This window comes from Heterodontus francisci, chromosome 26 (genome assembly GCF_036365525.1).
Source record: "Heterodontus francisci isolate sHetFra1 chromosome 26, sHetFra1.hap1, whole genome shotgun sequence".
Taxonomy (NCBI): Eukaryota; Metazoa; Chordata; class Chondrichthyes; order Heterodontiformes; family Heterodontidae; genus Heterodontus; species Heterodontus francisci.
In genome coordinates this window covers 61542982-61569666 of record NC_090396.1, presented here as the reverse complement: position 1 = coordinate 61569666, position 26685 = coordinate 61542982, and the positions used below count along the sequence as shown (strand labels likewise).

At 46.6% G+C, this 26685-nt stretch overlaps 1 protein-coding gene across 7 annotated transcripts in view; it reads right to left on the bottom strand.

Moving 5' to 3' along the window:
• Positions 1 to 25016, bottom strand: part of tha1 (threonine aldolase 1) — a 111675-nt gene extending 86659 nt beyond the window's left edge. For 5 of the 7 annotated variants that reach the window (XM_068058362.1, XM_068058363.1, XM_068058361.1 and 2 more), the window contains exon 1: positions 24717 to 25016. In XM_068058362.1, coding sequence (XP_067914463.1) covers positions 24717 to 24933 — 217 coding nt within the window. In that variant the 5' untranslated portion in view covers positions 24934 to 25016. Of the gene's footprint in view, positions 1 to 6420; positions 6500 to 24716 lie in introns of all 7 variants that reach the window. The other 2 variants (XM_068058364.1, XM_068058365.1) reach the window with 2 other exon arrangements.
• Positions 25017 to 26685: the final 1669 nt, after the last annotated feature.

Sequence of the window (26685 nt, the reverse complement as noted above, 5' to 3'; positions counted from 1 at the left end):
GTCTTGATAATTGCCCATTCTGCATTTCAATTAAGCCAGACCCAGTCACAGGGATAGATTTGTCGGCCCCACAAGGATGATAATGCAAATAAAGTTATTCAGAAAACATGCAAGACTGGAATGTTGATGGGGACAGCAAACATTCCCCACTGTGTGACAATGACTTGGGCCATCAAGCTGTCTGCAGAGACAATGTACAGAGGGTATGGAGTTCCGAAGAAGGGTCACTGACCCGAAACGTTAACTCTGCTTCTCTTTCCACAGATGCTGCCAGACCTGCTGAGTGAATCCAGCATTTCTTGTTTTTGTTATGGTTATATCTGCTGTAATATGATGGGTAATATGATATGATAGCCACTCCAGGCGCTGCTTCACAAACCACTGACCACCTCCAGGCGCTTACCCATTGTCTCTCGAGACAAGGAGACCAAAGAAGAAGAATATGACTATTATAAACTAATCAAGAAGAGACAATGTATGGAAAGTGAGGTCATACCTGATCAATCAAAAGGGTTAAGGTGGACTGTAACCTAATATGTAAGGAAGGAACCCTTGGAGGAACCATAAATGGTAGGTGCTGGGACAACTCGGGGCGCACCGAATCAAGAAGAAACCAACCTACAGTCTAACTAAAGAGAAAGAAGACTGTGCCACAGTAGCTGAGAACACCCTACACTCTGCTGTATAACTACTGCTTGTAAATTCTTGCTGTCCTTAATAAACTCTCTATCTTGATTAAGAAGCCAGAGTTTGTACCTTGTGGGTCAAAAGCTAGTCAACATTCCACCTAAACACAGAAAAACCTTACAGGCCTTGACATCGTTCCTAAAGTACGGAGCCCAAATTAGGCCACAATTCTCCAGCCAAGGCTTAATCAGTGTTTTAGAAAGTTATTTAGCTTAATTTCCTTGTTTTTGTATTCTATAACTCTATAAATAAAGCCAAGGATCTTGTATGCCTTTATAACAGCCTTCTCAACTTTTCTTGAAATAACTTCCCTCACGTCTTTTTCCTAAATGCTGTGCAGTCATACTACTCAAGTTTTGTCCTGCAAAGAAGTCTGCCTCCTCGAACAGGTGACAGTTTCATTTCCCCCACTTTTTCTGTCAATTTTCTTCCCTCTTCTTCTGAAGGCAAGACTCTTGCTGCAGTACAGTTTTATGGGCACCGATCTCTGGATACTTGCCAAGAGGCTATTCTTTATATGCCCAGCCTAAATGAGAGTCAGCGGGTTATTCAACTGTGTAGGGCATCACACCAAGCCCAACCTCGTGTCCACTGGTCTCTCGTGTCCCATTAGTAAGAATAGCAACTAGGTGCAGGAAACTAGGTTGATTTTAACCGCCCCCCACTTCCTCAAACAGGGGTGTGTGAGCACAATAGAGGCTAATGGGCCTATTGTGTGTTTCCAGTTTTTAGACAAAATTTGCAGCAAACAGGACATTCAGCCCAACTGGTCTATGCCGGTGTTTCTGACCGACACCAGCCTCTGCTCATCTTATCAGAATATCCCATTCTCTCTCATGTACTTATCTAGCATGCCCTTCAATGCATCTGTGGTATTTGCCTCAACTACTCCAATTGGTGGCAAGTTCCACGTTTTAACTCGTCTCTGAGTAAAGAAGTTTCTCCTGAATTCCTTAGTGGATTTATTAGTAACTATCTTATATTTATGACTCCTAGTTTTGGACTCCTCCACAAGTGGAAATATCTTTTCTATTTCTAATCGGTTCAAATTCTAAAGACTAGTTTGGGCACATCACAAGTACAAGAATCACATTCAAAATCTGGAAGTGTTTTGTGGTCTCAGCAAGCAGATTGCACTAAGTGGGTAAATGTCTCCACACTAATCAAAAAATTAAAGGCTAAGATATTATTTAGTCATTGGAAAATTGGCAGTCCCAGTTCCATGTAAAAATTACAGTCATATGCTTATTTTAGATCCAAGGTGCTCATGTTTTTGAGGTTCTGCTTTATTGTACTGAATTGTTTGGATTGTGTCGAGGCCTGACACTTTTTAAAAATAAAATGCAGGAACCTGACTGACCCTTTTAAGAGTTAAGCCCTTTAAAGTTATCAAAATAAGTTATTCTTTTTTTACATTACAGGTGCAACTTGTTTATAATACTGAGCTCACCATTATTTAACCACTTTTAATAAACTAACTATGCTGCAGCCAACTTGCAATGCTCCTAAAAGTCTTCCAAAAGCACTGGGAACTATTTTCTGACTAACTCTCATTTTTGTTCTGATCAACCCCGCCCTCCCCCCCATGCATAAATGGGGGTCCAAACAAACATTGTCGCAAATTCAGATGACGTTGCTGCTGATTTGGAAATTCCAGCAAAGATTTAAACAGAAAGCAAAATCTTTTGTACCATTAAAAAAAAATGATTTCATCAGTTAATGTACTGTAAACTAAAAACAGCTCCATGGTGTACAATATTGGAAGCACAGAGCCACAGCTCTGTCACCAAGTCATCTGAGTGGAATTTTAAATGGGGACAAACAAGATAATTTGATGAGCTGTAGTGACTTATGACAATTCAAAACAGACATCAATAGCCGATGTGGTCATGCCACATCCAGTACAAACTTTACACTCCTGAGCATCATATAATCCAAAAATAATGATCTTTGCAGCCTGTTTAGAAAAGAAATAACTACAGGACAGTCAGCAAGTGTGTATTTGTTAAAAATAAAAGTTATGCAAAAGTAAAAATGAGGATCAAGAAGATGAGGTGTAAAAACAAAGTTCTGAAATGCATGGCATAAGGTTTCAAAGTTGTATTAATGTTGGCAGTAACTCTTAACATAAGCAGGAACATAGAAACGGGAGTAGGCCATTCAGCCCCTCGGTGGAGGGGGGGGGGGCGCCCTTCCTTTGCGGAGGCTCTGTGGCCCACGGCGGGGCCCACCGGCAGCAATGGACGCCCCGACGGATCCAACGCCACTACTAAAGGTTTCACCCCTCCAATCTCCGGGGTCGGCCTGCCCGGCCCCGGCACATCCATGACTGTCTTACTGGCCATTCGAGGGCACCTCATCATAGAGATGCCCTCACCTTCTCCTTGCAGCCTCAGCAGTGGCTACCTCTATCAGAGGCGCTGCAGTGCTGCCAACCCTCTGATTGGGCCAATAACCTAGAGAGGCAGGCCACCCTCCTTAACTGGATGGTAATCCTGGCAGCAGCCTCTTAAATGGCTGCCACTAGCAAAATTGCCCCCGGGTCCTGCCGTTCACCTGCGCAGGCTCGGGAGCTGCATTTGATCCTGACCTCGGGACTCACATTCTGCTCGTAAAAGCCCGGCTTATGTTTCAGGTCTGTGACCTTTCATCAGAACAAGTACTGAGAAAGGACACAGACCTGAAACATTGGCTAAGATTTTGTACGGGCGATGGGGATCTCAACCTCCAGCAAAAACGGTGCTGAGAACCCCACGTAGCCCCTTCTGTGGGAGGCCTGCCAAATCAAGTGCCAATTAGGCACAACTGGAAAACGGCGGGCCTTCCACAGGATCAAGGACCCTGGCAACAGAAGTCCCGCCCTCTGAGAGCTGCCGGCCAATCAGAGGCCAGCAGCTCTTTAACGAAACACCACCACCACTGGTGCATCCACCCGAGGCCCAGGTTCGGCACTGGGCCCAGGCCACAGGTAGGTCAGGGCGGGAGGGGTCTTGCGGGGTAGGGGTCACAAGGAAGAGGAGTGGGCAGCAAGGACAGGGGTATGGCTCTCAGCAACACCACCCCCCCCTCCCCATTCCCAATGCTGGGTCCCTCATTCAGGCATTAAGTGCCCTTTAGCGAGACATGCCCCCCCCACCCCTGGAGCCGGGAAGCAGCCCATATGTTTTTTTTTGCCATGCTTCCTGTGCGGTGGTGACAAGATGAGGCCCTTAATCGGGCATTAATTGCCCACTTAAGGGCCTCAATTGGTAGTGGGGCGGGAAGGCCGTTCACAGCACTTCCCGTCCCGGACTTTATTTTGGCAGAGGCAGGAATATGGTGGGTTCACCCCCCCCAGCCACCATCCCACCTGATTATATGCTCTCCCCACCTCCAAACCCGCTGTGGGCGAAGAACATAAAATTCCCCCCATTAACTGTGTTTTTCTCTCTCCACAGATCTGCTGAGTATTTCCAGCACTTTCTGATTTTATTTCAGATTTCCAGCATCCGCAGTATTTTGCTTTTCTATTTTTAACTTTATGTAGAAAGTCATTACCATAGTCTCCGAAGAGTTAACATAGAAATATTTTCTGAAACTGGTAAATTCAAACTGTTGCCCATAGACATATGCAACCCATAAAGTCCATGCAACTCAAATTCTATTTGTGCTACATTTCTTACTCACTTCTTTATCTTGTTGGAATTCTGTGAGCCTGGAGGTTTGGCAAGAATTGGTATTTTAGGGCAATTTCCTCAGTGATGAATAAATCCTAAATCAGAACACTGACATCTGTAAAGTTGCATTCACACAGTAACTGCAGTGCGGTAAGAAGCTGTTTTGCTCTACACTAACGCTGCAGTTATAAACTGAATCCAGAGTCAAAGCTGATCTAAGCGAGATCCCTGGAGGTGACGGTCTCACTCTGGGCACTGACAATTTAGATTCCACAGGTTTGGTGCTGCTGCAAGTAGTAGAGGTTAACAGTACAAGTTTAGTGTTGTTGAGAAGTGGTGCAAAGTTTAAACTGCTTCTCAACAATGCTAAACTTGCACTGTTACTCTCCATTGTTTGATATGTATTCAAAATACTGGGAATATCCAATTAATCTCTGTATGCAGTCTGCGAGACTCAATGGTGTGTGCCCAAGTGGCTCAGAAAGGCAAACCGCTTAACAACGTTGACAGATGGTTTACACAATGTGTGTAAACAGAAACATGCTTATGAGAACAAGACTGTGGAAAAAACTGAAGAGCACACGATTTATGGAAAACTGATAGCATCTGTACTTTGGGCTTCAAGTAACCAAAGCTGAGGGGGTGGAGGTGCTTAGAGCACATCTGCATGAAGAAGTGTAAAAAAAAATTTCATAACGAGCACTGTTAGACATACTGAAATAGAACAGGAAAACCAAATCATGTTAGCTACAAGCTGTGAAAGCTGAATACATAGAACAGTGGAAAATATTTTTCTATGTTTGAGGTATTGAATTTCTATAGGAGGGGAGCTGCAGGACTTACTCTGATTGCTGTTGTAGCCAGTCATGGTGGCAATCTTTTACAGAACACTTCTGCTAAAATGGCTCCACACATCACTACAAGACAACATATTCCCCATCAATGCAAGCTCAAGGAACAGCATCTCATTTACCAATTAGGCACACTACAGCCTGCCGGACTGAACATTGAGTTCAATAATTTCAGAGCATGACGGGCCCCCCATTTTACTTTTATTTTTAGTTATTTTTTTCTTTTTCTTTTTTAAAATATATTTTTTGTGTTTATTTTATTTTATTTCATCTTAGTTTGTTCAGTTTGCTTACCCACTGTTTTTTTCATGTTTGTACTTGTGGCTGCTCAATTTTCAGTCAGTTAACACCCTTTGTCTTTCAACACACCATTAATATATCTTTGCTCCGTGACCTTCTGGTTAGCTGTTCTGTGACCTTGTCCTATCTACACCTTCTCCTTTGTTATCTCTTGCCCCACCCCCGCTTTACTTGCTTATAACTTTTTACATTACTAAAATTGCCAGTTCTGAAGGGTCACTGACCTGAAACGTTAATTCTGCTTCTCTCTCCACAGATGCTGCCAGACCTGCTGAGTATTTCTAGCATTTCTTGTTTTTATTTCAGATTTCCAGCATCCGCAGTATTTTGCTTTTAATATTCCTCATCATGCCCAATAAAATTACATTTTTCAGGAACATACTCCTGTGAGAAAGGGTCTTCGTAGTGACTTTGCCTGGTGATTAAAGGGATGAACTGGAAGTTTCTATTTCTGGGAAGATAATTGCTTAATATTACTTAATTAGATTTTATCCCCAACAGTTTTTTTCCCCCTCATACCCCATCCTGGATTCTCACTTCCTTAAATTAAAATATCACAGTTTTCCTTACTTTGCTAATTTTGCACTTAACTTCCATCTAAACCCACATTTTAGGTACAGCAGTAAACAGCCATTATACATTCATCAAAATGACAAATGTGGCTATTACAGTCCATTAATGTGACTTCTGGACTGCAGCATGGACATTATCATGTGTATCGACACGGATGCACTGTATACTTTTTCAAACAAATAATGATGATTAGTGGGTCATTAACACACCATACAACTAGAACACAAGAAAAAATGCATTGTATGTTTTCATTTTTGTACTGCAACGATAGTTAGAATAGCAATTGGGTTGACATGTGTTACAAAGCTATAGCTTCAGGTGAATTGTAAATCGACAGATTCTGTTAAACTTACCAGGTGTCCATTCAGATATTGCCATGCTAATCTATCATGCCTCGAAACAGCAGCTTGCTGAGGAAACACATTTACAGCACTGTAAGGGTTAAACCAAAATGTATTTTTAACTTCTATCTACTTCTTTAACGATCAATTTTTGACATGACAGGAATAAACTACATCATAAAGATCTGTGGAATATGACTGTATCTAAGAGATGGTTTACGTGCTTGCAAGCACTTGGCTAGTTCACTTATGGGATGGAAAACACAGGCCATCACAGATCTTTACAATGCATTCTGTTTGCTACTGAATATTCTGACTCCAAGGAATATCCCCTGCACCAGAGAACAACTGGCAATAGAGTCATCACCCTTGCACCAGGGAATGTTTATAGATTCTCCATACTGTTGCTATGTCAAGATCACAAATGGAACCAGGGTCCTCCCACACTGAGGTAGATTCATGCTGAATTTGCTGTCGCACAACTTCCAGCAGCTGTCTACACGCCTGCATTCATAACAGCAGGTCCCATTCCTCAGCTCAGCTTCCGTTTTCTTTGCCTTTTTCACTCCTCTCATTCGCTCTCTCTTTAATTATGCTCTCAACCCCCCCCCCCCCCCCCCAAAACACACACAGAGTTATTCCCTTTTCTCAAATATACTGATTTCTAATAAATTCTTCAAACCTTTTGCTTCCATCTAACCCAATAAGCCCAGGAATCTGAATGCTACAGTTTAAACCTGCCGTTCAATTTAGTATCCCTACTATCTCGTGCCTCAAAGTTTGGTTATATAAAATTTGAACTCAACCTACTCAACAGCTTTTAAAATGTATGTATTATGCAAGGTGTTAGCAAAATTGTCCATCATGACCATCAATGAGACTCCTGTGACCGTTGTTTAATGCTCTCACTCTTTGTAACAGAAACCCTTAAGAGATTCCTACAAATGGTGTGATGTCCTATTTTCATTTTCCTTTGGCCACCCTCCCACGCCATCATCTGTGTTATCCTCCTGAACATCAGTTCTCCAACACTGGAAGATTTCACAACTGCTCAGCAAGTTGATCTAAATGAGTAATTGAGTTATACAGAGGAGGAAGCTCCATGGTGTTCTGACTCTAGCTGGGAGCAGGATGGGTACAACCTCAAAGCCCCTGGGATAGGGAAGAAGAAAAATGGCCAGTTTTCATGTCCTGATTATCAGGTTATCCCTGTTGCAGCACAGTGTACGGATGTCGAGTAAGGTGCAATCAAACTGAATGGTGATGTCCCTACAGTTGGCAATCTCACATGAATAATGGCAAATTGCGAGAGGTATGAAAGTCTAAACCTTCAGGAAACAATGGGAGAATAGAGCACTAGGAGAAAGGGAAAAGTGAAAACGTGATGGTAGGTTGTTCACACATAGCTCCTACAGTTTGGGATGTGTACCTGATTTCAGCTATCTTGGCAGAGTGGATGACACCCAGTATTGCAGACAATTGGCCAGGGAAGCATATTATATCTGTTTTTAAAATAAATATTGCAAGCCCTGGTTGGTTCAGTAAGTTCCTCTGGTGGGTAGGTGAAACATGCAAAGAAGCCCGCAAGTTCAATTCCCAGTCTGTGTTAAGTTCACTGATCTCAGCCAGAATGGCAGCAGAACTGCTGCAACTGAGCTCAGCACTCCTTGGCAAAATAGGATTTTAAAAAATGGGTCAGGTTCCTCTTCCTGATTGCTGCCCAGCATTCTGTGCTGCACACGTGCATTCTAGGAAGGGGCAGGAATGGACCTGACTGCGATATTCCCTCCCGTGGTCCAAAAGTCTGCCAGCACTTGCTTTTGAAGTTCACACATGAATAATAGCCGCTTGACAGCAACCAGCATATACTGAATCAAAGCCCAGGAAGGAGTGGAGAAAGCAGTAAAATAAAATGCTGCATTAAATCATGTTTGGGTCCCAATGCCATTTCCCTTGTTCTACTAGCACTGCACAATTCACTGCACTCAGAAGCATAGATCAACAGATTCAATTCTGACTGCTAATTAATTTGCACAATTCCACTGAACTGTCACCTCAGTGTGCTATCTTACCTTGGCAGTAAATAACCACATGCAGATGCATAACTGTGCATTCTTAGAGCTCTGTGGTAACTCTGGCGGTTTGTACGTAGTTACCACCAACAGAGCTTTCCTATCCCACACAGAATGTTTCAGACCTTAGCTTTGAAGGGGAATTGCATCCATACCCTTCCCTTTCAAAACAGCAAGTAAAGTCAGCCTTCTGATTTACTCATCAACACTTTATTGAGCCACAATAACAACAAAAGATGCCAGAAACGCACACAGCAGGACAGTGAACCTCTGAAAGAAAATGTCAGGTGAAGCAGTATAAATAAATGCTGTCAACTACAAATCAGTAGACTAATTACTGATCTGAGTTTGGTAGCAACTGTACAACAATGCCTGAAAAGTTACAAATGCTGGGAGTCAAAAGCAAAACCAGAAAATACACAGAGCAGATCAGTCAACATTTAAAAAGAGAAAGGGCAAATTTATGTTTTAGATGGGACTCTTTTATCAGAATTACTGAAAGATTCTGGAAAGAATCAGAAGCACAACATTCACCTCGTACTGCTCCTCTCTGCATTTACATTGCCACTTTTCCTTTGCCAAGTCCTCACTTTCAGTAAGGAATACAGGCTCCCACTGTTTACAAGATTTATTATGGCTTCACATAAAATGTTACATACTAAATAAAGATGCACTTGCACATTTCTGCAAGTGTTTTTTTAAAAACTGTTGTTATGAAAGTACTTCCTTTTTTTAAATTTTGAGGACTTGTGTTTTAAAACTGAAAAAGGATTCCATAGATGGACTTCGCTTTTTTTTTTAAAAAGAGGTCATCATATGGTCTTTTGGACTTAGTTTGTAAACAGCCCTTACAGGAAGTCACTTGTCTTCAGATAATTACCCAGTAAGGGTTTTTTGACTTGGGGAAGATGTTTACATGGAAGTGACAGGTCAACATTTATAGGGGTCAGGAGACTTGACTCTTGAGATTGTTTTTGGTTTCACTTTTGACAGTCAATTGGAGTTCTAAAAATCAACCTGAAGGGCAAAACCGCAGCTCAGTCTGTTTCATCTCTTTGAGAAGCTCTTAGAAGTGAGTGTAAGAAATAGAGAAATTGATGCTACATTCGTCCTGAAAGGCCTGCTTGAAACCCCTGTTGCTGCTTTTCTCCTAAAACGCTGGAAAAACGTACTGGATAATTCCTTGATGCCGCCTGAACGAATTGCTCCAGAGAAAGATCCAAGTGACAGCCATCTACACGTACTTGGGATGCCAAACCAAAAAAAGGACAACTGACATCTTTCCATATCTTTTCTTTGTTCTTCAAGAATTAGCAGGTATTTGGCCAAAGTATTCTTTTTTTTTATGTAACACAGTTCTAAAAAAAAAATCTCTATTTTTTCCGGTTAACCGGTGGGGGGCGGGGTGTGAGGGGCTAAGGTGAAAAGGAACTTTCATATTTTAATCTGTGTGTTAATGCTTTGCTTCATGACTGATTATGTCTTGTTTAATAATAAACTGATAATTTTGTTGTTTATTCAAGAAACCTGGTTGGTGTATTTTATTCTGGGATAAAGAGTAGAGTCCATGATTGACCGTATGGGTAACTGGGTAAACGTTTAAATATATGTTGTGACCTGTGGAGAAGTGGAACTAGAAAAGACAGTGCACTCCTCCCATTTCGGTCGTAACACTATTAACGGATCACTTGTGGTGCTGCTCATTGATAGTGGTCTCGAGCACGATCATGATGTTTAGCTGGCTCATCCCTTTAAGGTCACTGCACGTTCTCTGTGTGGCGAAATGGTTTAAATAGGAAAAAACATGTAACTATAGCTGCTTACAAACTGAAGTCCAGGGTTAGCCTAGTTAGAGTACTAGCCTTAAAACCACTGGCCAGGTTAGCAGCTAAAAAACACAATCGCACTTCAAATCTGAAACTGTTCCTTGGCAATACTTTGGGAAATCTGCCAATGTTTAAAGCAGACATGTGACCTGTGGTGCGACAAGCATACACTTCAAACATATTTAAACCATTTAAATCAATAAAACTGCTCATAAAAAGCTGATGGCAGGTTGTTTTATTAGGACAAAAGTGTCATTCCAATTATCAGAGAATTTTATCAATTGGAATGTGCAGGCCAATTTCAGCCTGCAGCACAGAAGCACCCAGGCTTTTAAGGATAGTTCGAACATGTAAGCAATGTGCGAAGGCTGGACTGTGATATCTACATACTAGAGATACAGACTGTAAAATCTGCGCACAAGAAGCCTTCTACCTCTCTCTAGGTAATGACTGTAGGAAGCACTGTAGTGGAGGGGTACACAGCTACAAATGTCCTGCTCACGCCCAACAGTCATCAAATTATCTTGACCCCAAGCAGCTCGATGCTCTCAGCATGTGTACAACTGCAGACTACCCCAGAGTACCCATGTATTTCCTAGAAGTACCTTGTATCAAAGGTGTAAGCTGAGTTCACAAAATACATTTGTAGATTGTCTTCTAAGGAAACAAAGCCTCAAAGTATTCTTAAATAAAAGCAAAATACTGCAGATGCTGGAAATCTGAAATAAAAACAAGAAATGCTGGAAATACTCAGCAGGTCTGGCAGCATCTGTGGAGAGAGAAGCAGAGTTAACGTTTCAGGTCAGTAACCCTTCTTCAGAACTTCTTCAAAGTGTTCTTACTGTAATCACTTAAAACCCTTTTGTATGTGTGCACGACACATTATCTTTTTTGCTACTAACATTTGGGGATTATCCCTGCATTACTAACCTGTCCATTTCAAATGCAGGCTTAATGATCTCCTATCATTCCTGGAAGTACTGATTTGTTGACTTTTACTCTAATAATTGTATTAGGTTGGACCTAAGCCCAACTTCTTTGTCATGCAGCTACCCTCTCTACAAAGGTTCTGTTGGGGAAATAGAGTCAGATTTTAGGTATCTAGAGATACCTGGCCACAGATTCCTTCAGTTTCAAAGAGCAGCAGATGTAGGTACTGTTAAGAACTTGCATTGACATAGCACCTTTAACACAGCAAAATGACCCAAGATGCTTCACAGGAGTGTTATCAAATAAAATTTGACACTGAGCCACATTGGTTTTAAGGAGCATCTTCAAGGAGGGGACAGATGTAGAGGGGCGGAGAGATTTAAGGAGGGAATTCCAGAGCTTAGGACCGAGGCAGCTGAAAGTATGATCACCAAAAGTGGAGCAATTATAATCAGGGATGTGCAAGAGGCCAGAATTAGAGAAGCACAGAGAGGATTTTAGGGTCGTAGAGCTGGAGGAGGTTAAGTGTTCAAATTTTTTTTTATTCATTCATGGGATGTGGGCATCACTGGCTAGGAAAGCATTTATTGCCCATCCCTAATTGCCCTCGAGAAGGTGGTGGTGAGCTGCCTTCTTGAACCAAACAATCCATATGGGGTAGGTACACCCACAGTGCTGTTAGGAAGGAAGTTCCAGGATTTTGACCTAGCAACAGTGAAGGAACGGCGATATAGTTCCAACTCAGGATGGTGCGTGGCTTGGAGGGAAACTTGCAGCTGGTTGTGTTCCCATGCAACTGCTGCCCTTGTCCTTCGAGGTGGTAGAGGTCGTGGGTTTGGAAGGTGCTGTCTAAGGAGCTTTGCTGCAGTGCATCTTGTAGATGGTACACACTGCTGCCACTGTGCATCAGTGGTGGAGAGAATGAATGTTGAAGGTGGTGGATGGGGTGCCAATCAAGCAAGATGTTTTGTCCTGGATGGTGTCGAGCTACTTGAGTGTTGTTGGAGCTGCATCCATCCAGTGGAGAGTATTCCATCACACTCCTGACTTGTGCCTTGTAGATGGTGGACAGGCTTTCAGGAGTCAGGTGGTGAGTTACTTGCTGCAGAATTCCTAGCCTCTGACCTGCTCTTATAGCCACGGTATTTATATAGCTACTCCAGTTCAGTTTCTTGTCAATGGTAACCCCCAGGATGTTGCTAGTGGGGGATTCAGCAATCGTAATGCCATTGAATGTCAAGGGGAGATGGTTAGATTCACTCTTGTTGGAGATGGTCATTGCCTGGAACTTATGTGGCGTGAATGTTATTTGCCACTTATCAGCCCAAGCCTGGATATTGTCCAGGTCTTAATGCACTTCTACACAGACTGCTTCAGTATCTGAGAAGTCGCGAATGGTGCTGAACATTGTGCAATCATCAGCGAACATCCCCACTTCTGACCTTATGACTGCATGAAGGTCATTGATGAAGCAACTGAAGATGGTTGGGCCTAGGATACTACCCTGAGGAACACCTGCAGTGATGATCTGGAGCTGAGATGATTGACCTCCAACAACCAAATCCATCTTCCTTTGCGCTAGGTACAACTCCAACCAGCAGAGTGTTTTCCCCCTAATTCCTATTGACTTCAGTTTTACTAGGGCTCCTTGATGCCATACTTGGTCAAATACCGCCTTGATGTCAAAGGCAGTGACTCTCACCTCACCTTGAGTTCAACTCTTTTGTCCATGTTGAACCAAGGCTGTAATGAGGTCAGGAGCTGAGTGGCCCTAGCGGAACCCAAACCGGGCATCACTGAGCAGGGTATTGCCAAGCAAGTGGCGCTTGATAGCACTGTCGATGACACCTTCCATCATTCTACTGACAATCAACAGTAGACAGATGGGGCGGTAATTGGCCGGATTGGATTTGTCCTGCTTTTTGTGTACAGGACATACCTGGGAAATTTTCCACATTGCCGGGTAGATGCCAGTTTTGTAACTGTCCTGGAACAGCTTGGCTAGGGGCAGGCCAAGTTCTGCAGCACAGGTCTTCAGTACTGTTGCCGGATTGTTGTCAGGACTCATAGCCTCTGCAGTATCCAGTGCCTTCAGTCGTTTCTTGACAACCTATATTTATGTAGTGCCTTTAAAGCAGTAAAATGTCCCAAGTCGGTTCATGGAGCGATTATCAACCAAATTTTGACACTGAGGCATTTCAGGAGATATTAGGACAGGTGGCCAAAAACTTGGTCAAAGAAGTGGGTTTTAAGAAGCGATGTATTGGAGGTGGAGATAAGCAGTAAAATAGGATGCCAAGGTTGTGAACAATGTGGTTCAGCCTCAGACAGTGGCCAGGGAGAGAGAGGGAGCTGAATTTTCACCATGGAACCAGGTTTGTTTTTGGGTCAGAAACCTGCCTCCGGTGGGAAACTGATTAAAATTAAGATACCTCAATTGGTACGGACAGGGCTTTCCTGCCTACTTAAAACCACTGCGGGCAGGAATGGAGGCGGGTCAGATGAAGTGTGGGACTGATTTAGACAGCCCAAGGCAGCCATCATTGAAGCTGTTGGTTGTCCTGAGGAAATGATCTGTGGTTTGTGCCAAAGTCTTTCACTGCACCAAAGGGAAGAAATATGTCAAAGGGGAGCCAGAGGCCTGGCACCCAGGACAGGGCTGCCCCTCACTTTATCAATGGCGACCTGGATCTAACACTGGAGGCCATGAGGGAGAGGAGGGAGGTCCTCCTTTCTCAGGGTGGCAGGAGGCGGCCACCTCGTTGTGCAGCAGGGGCACCTCTCTGTTCAGTGTCATCTCACTCCGCCTCCTCTCTTAATTCCTGCTTCTCCCTCATTGATCTCTAGAGGGCCATGTTATGGAGAGCGCAACAGACCACCACAATGACCAAGACCCTTGCAAGAGGGCATTGAAGTGCACCACCCAACCGGTTGATTAATCTGTGGCTGGTCACTGGGTGCCTTGATGATCACATGGATGCAATCAATGATGTCCTGCACCTGGGAGAATCCAGCAATGGAGGCGAAATCCAATGCCCTCTGTCCCTGCAAGGCCATGTCTGTTATTAAATGAATGTGCTGTCCAACTCTGGCAGACAGGGCATCAGTGAGCAGCGAGCTGCAGTGTGCAGCCACTAAGGTCCACAGCTGATCCTTGGAAAGAGCCAGAAGTGAGGAAGTTCAAGACCAGTGACTTTCACGGCCACAGGCAAGGCAGGGCATGGCGACCAATGCAGCGAGATCTTCAGCAATGAGGGCACAGTTCTTGGTGACCAAGTACCTGGAGAGTCGCTGTCTCCCGTGGCACTGGTTCTCAATAATCTCCAGGTAGCTCCATCTTCAGTGGTGAGTTGAGGGTTTGGCCTCCATTGCCTTCCTGCCCCTCTTTCCTTTCCTGATGCCTGGGCTTCTGCCCTTCCTATGCAGGGGTTGCCCCTCATTGCCACTGGGTCCAAAATCTGACAGTCATGCCCCCATTGCCAGCTGATGTTTTCCTTCTGGACAGATGGCTACCCAATTGTCCTTGGCAGCCTTGCACCCTGCTCTTCTGCCCCGCAAGCCAGGGGTGTGCTCACTGCGTTCAAAGCCTGGACACTAAGTGCCCACTCTCCCTGCCACCTGTGCAGCGCCAAGGGCATCCTCTTACCAGGTGCACAGTCCTCCTTTGCTCCACTGACCCTCTTATGGGGCCAGGGTGATGCCCTGGGAAAGCCATGGCTGACACCCCACTCTTTACCCGCCTCCCTTCAGCTGCTCAGTTTCTGAAGGTGGGGGTAACCTGTCTGGCCCCTTAAAAAGTTGAAAGTTCGCCCCTAGACAAGCTCTTAACAAGCTTTTAAGCAGTGTTAATTGGCCTCAATTGGGAGGAGAGCAGGATTCCTGTCTCCCCCTCCCCCCTGTCCTGGTGATTATTGCCCACCCCGGGATCAGTGTCTTGAAATTGACACGCTGCCTGGTGCCGGTATTTTCAGACCCCCCTTGCCTCTGTTCCTGACTTCGGGGAGCCCTCGAAAATTCAACCTAGGGAGTCAGTGGCTCAGGAAAGGAATTTGTGGCGGGCAGCGATATTCAATTAGAGGAAATTTCTCCAATTCCAAAACTGGATGTCGGACAATGTGGATGACAAATCAGAGGCACCAGTAGGGATGGGAGAAGTGATAGTGAGATAGAACTGGGTATCATCATTGTACATGTGGAACCTGATGTGTTTTTGGTTGATGGTGCCAAGATGCATGCAGATGAGAAACAGGAGGGCTCAAGAACAGATTTCTGGGGAACTCCAGAGGTAATGGTGCAGGAGCAGGAATAGAAGTCATTACAAGTGATGGCTATGACTGGACAGACAGGAATGAAACCAGATGAGTGCAGTCCCATCCCACTGGAGAGTGGACAACAGATGTTGGAGGAGAATGGTATGGTCAAAAGCTGCAGGCAGGTCTCAAAGGATGAAGAGGGATTGCTAACTATGGTCACAGTCACATAGGATGTCATTTGTAACTTTAATAAAGGCCATTTCAATTCTGTGGCGGGGGAGAAACTTGATTGGTGGGGTTCAAATATCGAGTTGCAGAAAAGATGAACATGGATTTAGGAGGCGACAACACGTTCAAGGACTTTGGAGAGGAAAGGGAAGTTGGAGATGGGACAGTAATTTGAAAGGACAGAGAACTTATATTACTGAATCCTAGCGAGCACCAAGTACTGAATGTCAGAGCATATACAGTTCTATAACGATAGGAGCATTATATCATCTAACACAAAAAGTATTATCCTTCTGCTAAGGTGGAAATATGTGCAACTTTGCACATGTCTTTAAAATTACAAGGGGTAAATACTGTGCTATGCTCAAGTAATACCATGGTCAACAGAATTAGAGGCTTATTGGCCTTGGTAGATATGTAGAATTTAAATTCAAATGGGCATTCTTTTTTAAAACTGTGATACGAACATTTGCACGCACAATACATGAATTCTAAATAAAGACAGACATACAATTAGGAAACTTTAGGTCTAGAGGATTTGTTGTTTTATTACGTCAGGAATTTGTGCCATGTAAAAAAGTATAGGAGTGTGACCCGTTATGGCTATAAAATCTAATTACTGTTAAGTAAATACATAGAAAATAGGAGCAGGAGTAGGCCATTCGGCCCTTCGAGACTGCTCCACAATTCTTTATGATCATGGCTGATCATCCAACTCAGTAACCTGCTCCCGCTTTCGCCCCATACCCTTTGATCCCTTTAGACCCAAGAGCTATATCTAACTCCTTCTTGAAAACATACAATGTTTTGGCCTCAACTGCTTTCTGTGGTAGCGAATTCCACAGGCTCACCACTCTCTGGGTGAAGAAATTTCTCCTCATCTCAGTCCTGAAAGGTTTACCCCGTATCCTTAGACTATGACCCCTGGTTCTGGACTCCCCCACCATTGGGAACGTCCTTCCTGCATCTAACCTGTCAAGTCCTGTTAGAATTTTATTGGTTTCTATGAGATCCCCCCTCACTCTTCTGAACTCCAGCGAATATAATCCTAACCGACTCAATCTCTCCTCATACGTCAGTCCCGCCATCCCAGGAATCAGTCTGGTAAACCTTCGCTGCACTCCCTCTATAGAAAGAACATCCTTCCTCAGATAAGGAGACCAAAACTGCACACAATATTCCAAATGTGGCCTCACCAAGGCCCTGTATAATTGCAGCAAGACATCCCCACCCCCGTACTCGAATCCTGTCACTTTGAAGGCCAACATACCATTTGCCTTTTTTACCACCTGTTGCACTACATGCTTACCTTCAGCGACTGGTGTACCAGAACACCCAGGTCTCGCTGCATATTCCCCTCTCTCAGTTTATAGCCGTTCATATAACAATCTGCCTTCCTGTTTTTGCTGTCAAAGTGGATAACCTCACACTTATCCACATTATACTGCGTCTGCCATGTAATAGCCCACTCACTCAACTTGTCCAAATCACCCCGAAGCCTCTCTGCATCCTCCTCACAACTCACCCTCCCACCCAGTTTTGTGTCATCTGCAAATTTGGAGATACTACATTAAGTTGCCTCATCTAAATCATTAATATATATTGTGAATAGCTGGGGTCCTAGCACCAATCCCTGTGGTACCCCATTAGTCACTGCCTGCCATTCGGAAAAAGACCCATTTATCCCTACTCTTTGTTTCCTGTCTGCCAACCACTTTTCTATCCATTGCAATACGCTACCCCCAATCCCATGCAATTTAATTTTACATGCTAATTTCTTATGTGGGACTGTGTCGAAAGCCTTCTCAAAGTCCAAATAAACCACATCCACTGGCTCCCCTCATCAACTCTACTAGTTACATCCACGAAGAAGTCTAGTACATTTGCCAAGCATGATATCCCTTTCGGAAATCCATGCTGACTCTGTCCGATTCTACCACTGTTCTCTAAGTGCTCTGCTATAAAATCTTTGATAATGGACTCTAGAATTTTTCCCACTATCGATGTCAGGCTGACTGGTCTATAATTCTCTGCTTTCTCTCTACCTCCCTTTTTAAATAGTGGGGTTACATTAGCTATCCTCCAATCTGTAGGAACTGTTCCAGAATCTATAGAATCTCGGAAGATGACCACCAATGCATCCACTATTTCTAGGGCCACTTCCTTAAGTACTCTGGGATGCATACCATCAGGCCCTGGGAATTTATCGGCCTTCAATCCCATCAATTTCCCCAACACCATTTCTCTACTAAAGCGACTCCAGAAGCTGGCTGAGCGTGTCTACCCTGAGGCACAGTGTGGCTTTCGAGCATAGAGATCCACCATTGACATGCTGTTCTCCCTTCGCCAGCTACAGGAGAAATGCCGCAAACAACAGATGCCCCTCTACGTTGCTTTCTTTGATCTCACCAAAGCCTTTGACCTCGTCAGCAGACGGGGTCTCTTCAGATGACTAGAAAAGATCGGATGTCCACCAAAGCTACTAAGTATCATCACCTCATTCCATGACAATAGGAAAGGCACAATTCAGCAGAGCAGCGCCTCATCAGACCCCTTTCTTATCCTGAGTGGCGTGAAACAGGGCTGTGTTCTCGCACCTACACTGTTTGGGATCTTCTCCCTGTTGCTCTCACATGCGTTCAAGTCTTCAGAAGAAGGAATCTTCCTCCACACAAGATCAGGTGGCAGGTTGTTCAACCTTGCCCATCTTAGAGCGAAGACCAAAGTACGGAAAGTCCTCATCAGGGAACTTCTCTTCGCTGACGATGCTGCATTAACATCTCACACTGAAGAGTGTCTGCAGAGACTCATCGACAGGATCACGGCTGCCTGCAACGAATTTGGCCTAACCATCAGCCTCAAGAAAACGAACATCATGGGACAGGATGTCAGAAATGCTCCATCCATCAATATCGGCGACCACGCTCTCGAAGTGATTCAAGACTTCACCTACCTAGGCTCAACTATCACCAGTGACCTGTCTCTCGATGCAGAAATCAACAAGCGCATGGGAAAGTCTTCCATTGCTATGTCCAGACTGGCCAAGAGGGTGTGGGAAAATAGCGCACTGACATGGAACACAAAAGTCCGAGTGTATCAAGCCTGTGTCCTCAGTACCTTGCTCTATGGCAGCGAGGCCTGGACAATGTATGTCAGCCAAGAGCGACGTCGCAATTCATTCCATCTTCGCTGCCTCTGGAGAATCCTTGGCATCAGGTGGCAGGACCGTATCTCCAACACAGAAGTCCTCGTAGCGGCCAACATCCCCAGCATATACACCCTACTGAACCAGCGGCGCTTGAGATGGCTTGACCATGTGAGCCGTATGGAAGATGGCAGGATCCCCAAGGACACATCGTACAGCGAGCTCATCACTGGTATCAGACCCACCGGCCGTCCATGTCTCCGCTTTAAAGACATCTGCAAACACGACATGAAGTCCTGTGACATTGATCACAAGTCATGGGAGTCAGTTGCCAGCGATCACCAGAGTTGGCGGGCAGCCATAAAGGCAGGGCTAAAGTGTGGCGAATCGAAGAGACTTCGCAGTTGGCAGGAAAAAAGACAGAAGCGCAAGGGGAGAGCCAACTGTGTAACAGCCCCAAAAACCAATCTTATCTGCAGCACCTGTGGAAGAGTCTATCACTCTAGAATTGGCCTTTATAGCCACTCCAGGCGCTGCTTCACAAACCACTGACCACCTCCAGGCGCTTACCCATTGTCTCCCAAGACAAGGAGGCCAAAAAGAGAGAGTGATTTCTCTACTAATACTGATTTCCTTCAGTTCCTCTCTCTCACTGAGCCCTGTGTTCACCAATATTTCTGGTATGATATTTGTGTCCTCCTTTGCGAAGACAGAACCAAAATATGCATTTAGTTGGTCAGCCATTTCTTTGTTCCCCATAATAACTTCCTCTGTTTCTGACTGTAAGGGACCTACATTTGTCTTCACCAATCTTTTTCTCTTCACATATCTATATAAACTTTTACAGTCAGTTTTTATGTTCCCCGCAAGCTTGCTCTCGTACTCTATTTTCCCTTTCTTAGTCAATCCCTTGGTCCTCCTTTGCTGAATTCTAAACTGCTCCCAATCCTCAGGTCTGTTGTTTTTTCTGGCAGATTTATATGCCTCTTCCTTGGATCTAATGCTATCTCTAATTTCCCTTGTAAGCCATGGTTTGGCTACCTTCCCCATTTTACTTTTGCGCCAGACAGGGATAAATAATTGTTGCAGTTCATCCATGCACTCTTTAAATGTTTGCCATTGCCTATCCAACGTCATCCCTTTAAGTAACGTTTCCCAATCCGTCATAGCCAACTCACGCCTCATACCTTCGTAGTTTCCTTTACTAAGATTCAGGGTCCTAGTCTCAGTATCAACTACGTCACTCTCCATCTTGATGAAGAATTCTATCATATTATGGTCGCTCATCCCCAAGGGGTCTCGCACCACTAGACTGTCAATTATTCCTCTCTCGTTACACAATACCCAGTCTAGGATGGCCTGTTCTCTAGTTGGTTCCTCAACGTATTGGTCCAGAAAACCATCCCGTATACAGTCCAAGAATTCCTCCTCTATGGTATTGTGACTAATTTGATTTGCCCAATCTATATGCAGATTAACGTCACCCATAATTACAGATGTTCCTTTATTGCCTACTTCTCTAATTTCCTGTTTAATGCCATTCCCAACATCACCACTACAGGTAAGTTCTGGGTACTCTGGGCCAATTAAGAGGCTGCTACCGTTAAGTAAACATTGGGTGAGTTTCTACAGCTAACAATTCAGAGATTGCAGCCATTTTGCCTCTGATATTGTATGTTCCTGGGAGTCTCCTTTATATGTTTCTTCAAAGTCTGATACAGAAAATTGAGTGCGATATTTGGTGTGACAGAATGGGATGGACAAAAATAAATGTGTACTAGATGCATCACTATATACTATACTTAACAGCTTTATGTGCCTTGCTGTTGGCAAATCAGGAGTAACACTGTTAAAAGCAAAGGGCTGGGGGTGTGGGGAATGAGATGTGGAAGTGAAAGAAGGATGCATACCCCCAATGAAAGAATTTGGAAAGATATTTATAAGAGATCTCTTCAATGACAGTGAAAGTATGTGTTTTGGCAGTTCCTGGAAAATAAATACTCCAAACTGGAATAATGGTGCAGTCCTTCCAGATGTCGGTAATTGTTTGTATGAAAATTTTTGATTTTGAATTCTCAGTATTAAGTAAAGGAGAAACTGTTGTAACCATTTAGAATACATAACAAAATAGGATTCATCTTTGAAACTTTGTCAAACATGTAACATTTTATAAACACTAGAATATAATCTGTGTTTTTAGGAAAGTTACTTGAGGAAAAAAAAGGAACTTTATGCTTTACTTTGTTTTTCTTAAATACTGTAATAAAGTATTTTTTCCCCATTTTCAGTAATTTTCCATTGTTTCATCAGAGGGCATGATTAAAGGATAACAAACAGCAAGTCCTGACACATTCTCTGAATGGCCAGTCATGTTATCAAAATTGATTAAGGCAGCTGGAGCATATCTGTTCAGTTAACAATAATGGTCCTGGGAATCTACATAAACAAGACTGAAAAAGGTATAGTGGAAACAGTGTTGTAGATATTCCAGACAAAGAAAATATAATTGTGTAGCTATGTTTATTTTTCCAGTACATCTTGCAAGTTTTATGTCATTATAATGTGAACAAACCTTTGCAATTCTGTTACATCAAATTATGTTACAAACTTTATTTCCAATAATAAGTGCCTAGCTCAATGAAGAATCCAAGATGGTTTCTGGAAGGATTATCAGAACATTTTAGGGGGTGATATGATTTCTTTAGTCCCTTTCATGCTGATGCTGACTGCCCATTTTTTGATTTGCAAATAAAAAAATGCAATTATAGTTTTAATTCATGCTCAGCAGCTGCTGATTAGTACATTGCCTGGCTGTTTGGTTGTGATCTGCTGCTGTTTTGAGTCAAACAAAGGCAATTGTGACAAATTTGCCTGAAGCAAAATGACCAAAATGTAGCAGATAAATTGCGCACAAAATATTAACAGATATATACGTGGAGTTCCTGTGGGATCAAACAGGGTGAGTTGTAGAATACTCAAGAACATAAGAGCAGAAAATGCATGATAGAATCATGGAATCATAGAAAGTTTAAGGTACAAAAAGATGCCACTTGGCCCATCGTGTCTGTGCCGGTCAAAAAATGATACACCTATTCTAATCCCACCTTCCAGCATTTGGTCCGTAGCCCTGCAGATTATAGCACTTGAGCTGCATATCCAGACTCCTTTTCAATAAATTGAGAATCTCTGCCTCAACTACCCTTTCAGACAGAGTTCCAGACCCCCACCACCCTCTATGTGAAAAAGGTTTTCTCATCTCCCCTCTAATCTTTCTATCAATCACTTTAAATCTATGCCCCCTCATCACTGACCTCTCTGCTAAGGTGAATAGACCCTTTACCTCCACTCTCTCCAGGCCCCTCAAGATTTTGTACATTTCAATCAGATCTCACCTCAGCCTTCTCTGTTCCAAGAACAACCCCAGCATATCCAATCTTTCCTCACAGCTAGATTTTTCCAGTCCTGGCAACATCCTCGTAAATCTCCTCTGCACCCTCTCTAGTGCAATTACATCCTTTCTGTAATGAGGTGACGAGAACAGCACACAGTACTCAAGTTGTGGCCTAACCAATGAGTTATACAGTTCCAGCATAACCTCCCTGTTCTTGTATTCTATACCTTGGCTAATAAAGGAAAGGATTCCATCTGCCTTCTTAAACACCATATCGACCTGTCCTGTTACCTTCAGGGATCTGTAGGCATTCATGCCAAGGTCCCTCACTTCCTCTACACTTCTTAGTATTTTCCCATTAATCGTGTATACCTCTGCCTTGTTTGACCTCCCCAAATGCATCGCCTCACACTTCTCCAAGTTGAATTCCATTTGCCACTTTTCTGCCATCTGACCAAACCATCAATATCTTCCTGCAGCCTACAGCTATCTTCCTCGCAATCTACCACATGGCCAATCTTTGTGTCGTCTGCAAATTTCTTGATCATGCCCCCTACATTTACGTCCGAATTGTTAATATATACCACAAAAACAGGGGATCCAGTACTGAACCCTGCAGAATGCCACTGGAAACAGCCCTCCAGTCGCTAAAACACCCGTCAACAATTACCCTTTGTTTTCTGCCACTGAGCCAATTTTGTGTCCACCTTGCTGCATTTCCCTGGATTCCATGGGATTTTATTTTTTTAACCAGTCTGCCATGTGGGACTTTGTCAAAAGCCTTTCTAAAATCCATGTAGACCACATCAACTGTACTACCCTCATCTATCTTCCTTGTTACTTCTTCAAAAAAAAGGAATATGGAATTAGTATAGGATTAGTATAAATGGGTGGTTGATGGTTGGCACAGACTCGGTGGGCCGAAGGGCCTGTTTCAGTGCTGTATCTCTTTAAAAAAAACTACTCTGCACATCTATTCCTCCTACCAAAGTGGATAACCTCACATTTTTCCACATTATATTCCATCTGCCATGTTCATGCCCACTCACTAAGCCTGTCCAGATCCCCTTGAAGCCACTTTGCATCTTCCTCACAACACACATTCCAACCTAGTTTTGTATCATCCCCGAACTTGGAAATACTACATTTCTGCTTGCTCTAAGTGATTGAATTACCTAAGATTGCTTCATTAGCACGACATTCGATGCCAACCTGACGCACTGACTTTGAAAGAGCAAACCCTCCTCATCTGGCCGTAACACTTCTCTCTGCCCCAGTCACTAATGCCCTTCTCCCTGCCTCTATTGCCCCCGCTCTCTGCCCCGGTTTCTACTATCCCTCTCCCGGTTTTATTGCTCCCTATCTGTCTCCCAGTCTCTACTGCCCCAATCTCTCTCCCAGTATTGCCCCCATGCCCAGTCTCTAATACCCGTGCTCTCTGCCATGGTCTCTATTACCCCCTCTCCCTGCCCTGGTCTCTACTGCCCCCTCCTGCTGCCGCGGTCTCTATTGCCCCTTCCCCATGCCCCAGTCTCTATTGGCCCCTCCCCATGCCCCAGTCTCTATTGCCCCCTTCCCCATGCCCCGGTCTCTATTGCCCCCTCCATGCCCTGGTCTCAATTGCCACTTCCCCATGCCCCAGTCTCTATTGCCCCCTTCCCCATGCCCCAGTCTCTATTGCCCCCTTCCCCCATGCCCCAGTCTCTATTGCCCCCTCCATGCCCTGGTCTCAATTGCCCCTTCCCCATGCCCCAGTCTCTATTGCCCCCTCCATGCCCTGGTCTCAATTGCCCCTTCCCCATGCCCCAGTCTCTATTGCCCCCTCCATGCCCTGGTCTCAATTGCCCCTTCCCCATGCCGCAGTCTCTATTGCCCCCTTCCCCATGCCCCGGTCTCTATTGCCCCCTCCATGCCCTGGTCTCAATTGCCCCTTCCCCATGCCGCAGTCTCTATTGCCCCCTTCCCCATGCCCCAGTCTCTATTGCCCCCTCCATGCCCCAGTCTCCATTGCCCCTTCCCCATGCCACAGTCTCTATTGCCCCCTCCATGCCCTGGTCTCAATTGCCCCTTCCCCATGCCACAGTCTCTATTGCCCCCTCCATGCCCTGGTCTCAATTGCCCCTTCCCCATGCCCCAGTCTCTATTGCCCCATGCCCCAGTCTCTATTGCCCCCTCCATACGCCGCAGTCTCTATTGCCCCCTCCATGCCCCAGTCTCTATTGCCCCTTCCCCATGCCCCAGTCTCTATTGCCACCTTCCCCATGCCCCAGTCTCTATTGCCCCCTCCATACGCCCCAGTCTCTATTGCCCCTTCCCCATGCCCCAGTCTCTATTGCCCCCTCCATGCCCCGGTCTCTATTGCCCCCTCCATGCCCCAGTCTCTATTGCCCCTTCCCCATGCCCCAGTCTCTATTGCCCCCTCTATACGCCCCAGTCTCTATTGCCCCCTCGCTCTTTCCTTACCATTAACAGTCGGATCCTCCCTGTAAACATCATCTCCGACCCTCGCCGTTGCCATGGCGGCCCTCATGGCCGGCCCGGGCCTGGTCATCGTGTCGCTGCGTAGGTCCACAGTGTACGCCGCCTCCCGGAGCGGCAGAGCCACAGGCCCGCGGTATCCGCGCCGTGAGAGGGCGGGGAGGTATCCAGGCCGGAGCCGCCTCAGCAACACGAAACGCATACGCGACGGGGCCGGGTTAGCTGTCGCGCCAAAACCGGAGTTTACCCGAGGCGAAAGCTAGACCGCAACCTTCTCCTCCACCTCCCCCCTCCCCCCTCCCCCCTCTCTCCTCCACCTCCCCCCCTCCCTCCTCTCCCCTCCCCCCTCCCTCCACCCCCCTCTCCCCCTCTCCCCACCCCCCTCTCCCCCTCTCCCCTCCCCTCCCCCCCTCTCCCCTCCCCCCCTCCCCCCCTCTCCCCTCCCCCCCTCTCCCCTCCCCCTCTCCCCTCCCCCTCTCCCCTCCCCCTCTCCCCTCCCCCTCTCCCCTCCCCCTCTCCCCTCCCCCTCTCCCCTCCCCCTCTCCCCTCCCCTCCCCCTCTCCTCCCCTCCCCCTCTCCTCCCCCCCTCTCCCCCCCTCTCCCCCCTCCTCCCCTCCCCCCCCTCTCCCCCCTCCTCCCCTCCCCCCCCTCCCCACTCCCCTCCCACTCCCCCCCCACTCCCCTCCCACTCCCCCCCCACTCCCCTCCCACTCCCCCCCCACTCCCCTCCCACTCCCCCCCCCCCACTCCCCTCCCACTCCCCCCCCACTCCCCTCCCCCCACTCCCCCCCCACTCCCCCCCCACTCCCCCCCCCCACTCCCCTCCCCCACTCCCCCCCCCCACTCCCCCCCCCCCTCTCCCTCTCCCCCCCCACTCCCCCCCCTCTCCCTCTCCCCCCCCCACCCCCCTCTCCCCCCCTCTCCCTCTCCCCCCCCACTCCCCCCCCTCTCCCTCTCCCCCCCCACTCCCCCCCCTCTCCCTCTCCCCCCCCACTCCCCCCCCTCTCCCTCTCCCCCCCCACTCCCCCCCCCTCTCCCTCTCCCCCCCCACTCCCCCCCTCTCCCTCTCCCCCCCCCTCTCTCCCCCCTCTCTCTCCCCCCCCTCTCTCTCCCCCCCCTCTCTCTCCCCTCTCTCCCCCCCCTCTCTCCCCCCCCTCTCTCCCCCCCCTCTCTCCCCCCCCTCTCTCCCCCCCTCTCTCCCCCCCTCTCTCCCCCCCTCTCTCCCCCCCCTCTCTCTCCCCCCCCTCTCTCCCCCCCTCTCTCTCCCCCCCCTCTCCCCCCCTCTCTCTCCCCCCCCTCTCCCCCCTCTCTCTCCCCCCCTCTCTCTCCCCCCCCTCTCTCTCCCCCCCTCTCTCTCCCCCCCCTTGTCTCCCCCCCCTCTCTCTCCCCCCCCTCTCCCCCCCCCCTCTCTCCCCCCCCCTCTCTCCCCCCCCCCTCTTCCCCCCCCCTCTCTCCCCCCCCCTCTCCCCCCCCCTCTCTCCCCCCCCTCTCTCCCCCCCCCTCTCTCCCCCCCCCTCTCTCCCCCCCCCTCTCTCCCCCCCCTCTCTCCCCCCCCCTCTCTCCCCCCCCCCTCTCCCCCCCCCTCTCTCTCCCCCCCTCTCTCTCCCCCCCTCTCTATCCCCCCCCCTCTCTCTCCACCCCTCTCTCTCCCCCCCTCTCTCTCCCCCCCTCTTCCACCCTCTCTCTACCCCCCTCTTCCCCCCTCTCTCTCCCCCCCTCTTCCCCCCTCTCTCTCCCCCCCTCTTCCCCCCTCTCTCTCCCCCCCTCTTCCCCCTCTCTCTCCCCCCCTCTTCCCCCCTCTCTCTCCCCCTCTCTTCCCCCCCTCTCTCTTCCCCTCTCCCCCCCTCTCTCTCTCCCCCCCTCTCTCTCTCCCCCCCTCTCTCTCTCCCCCCCTCTCTCTCTCCCCCCCTCTCTCTCTCCCCCCCTCTCTCTCTCCCCCCCTCTCTCTCTCCCC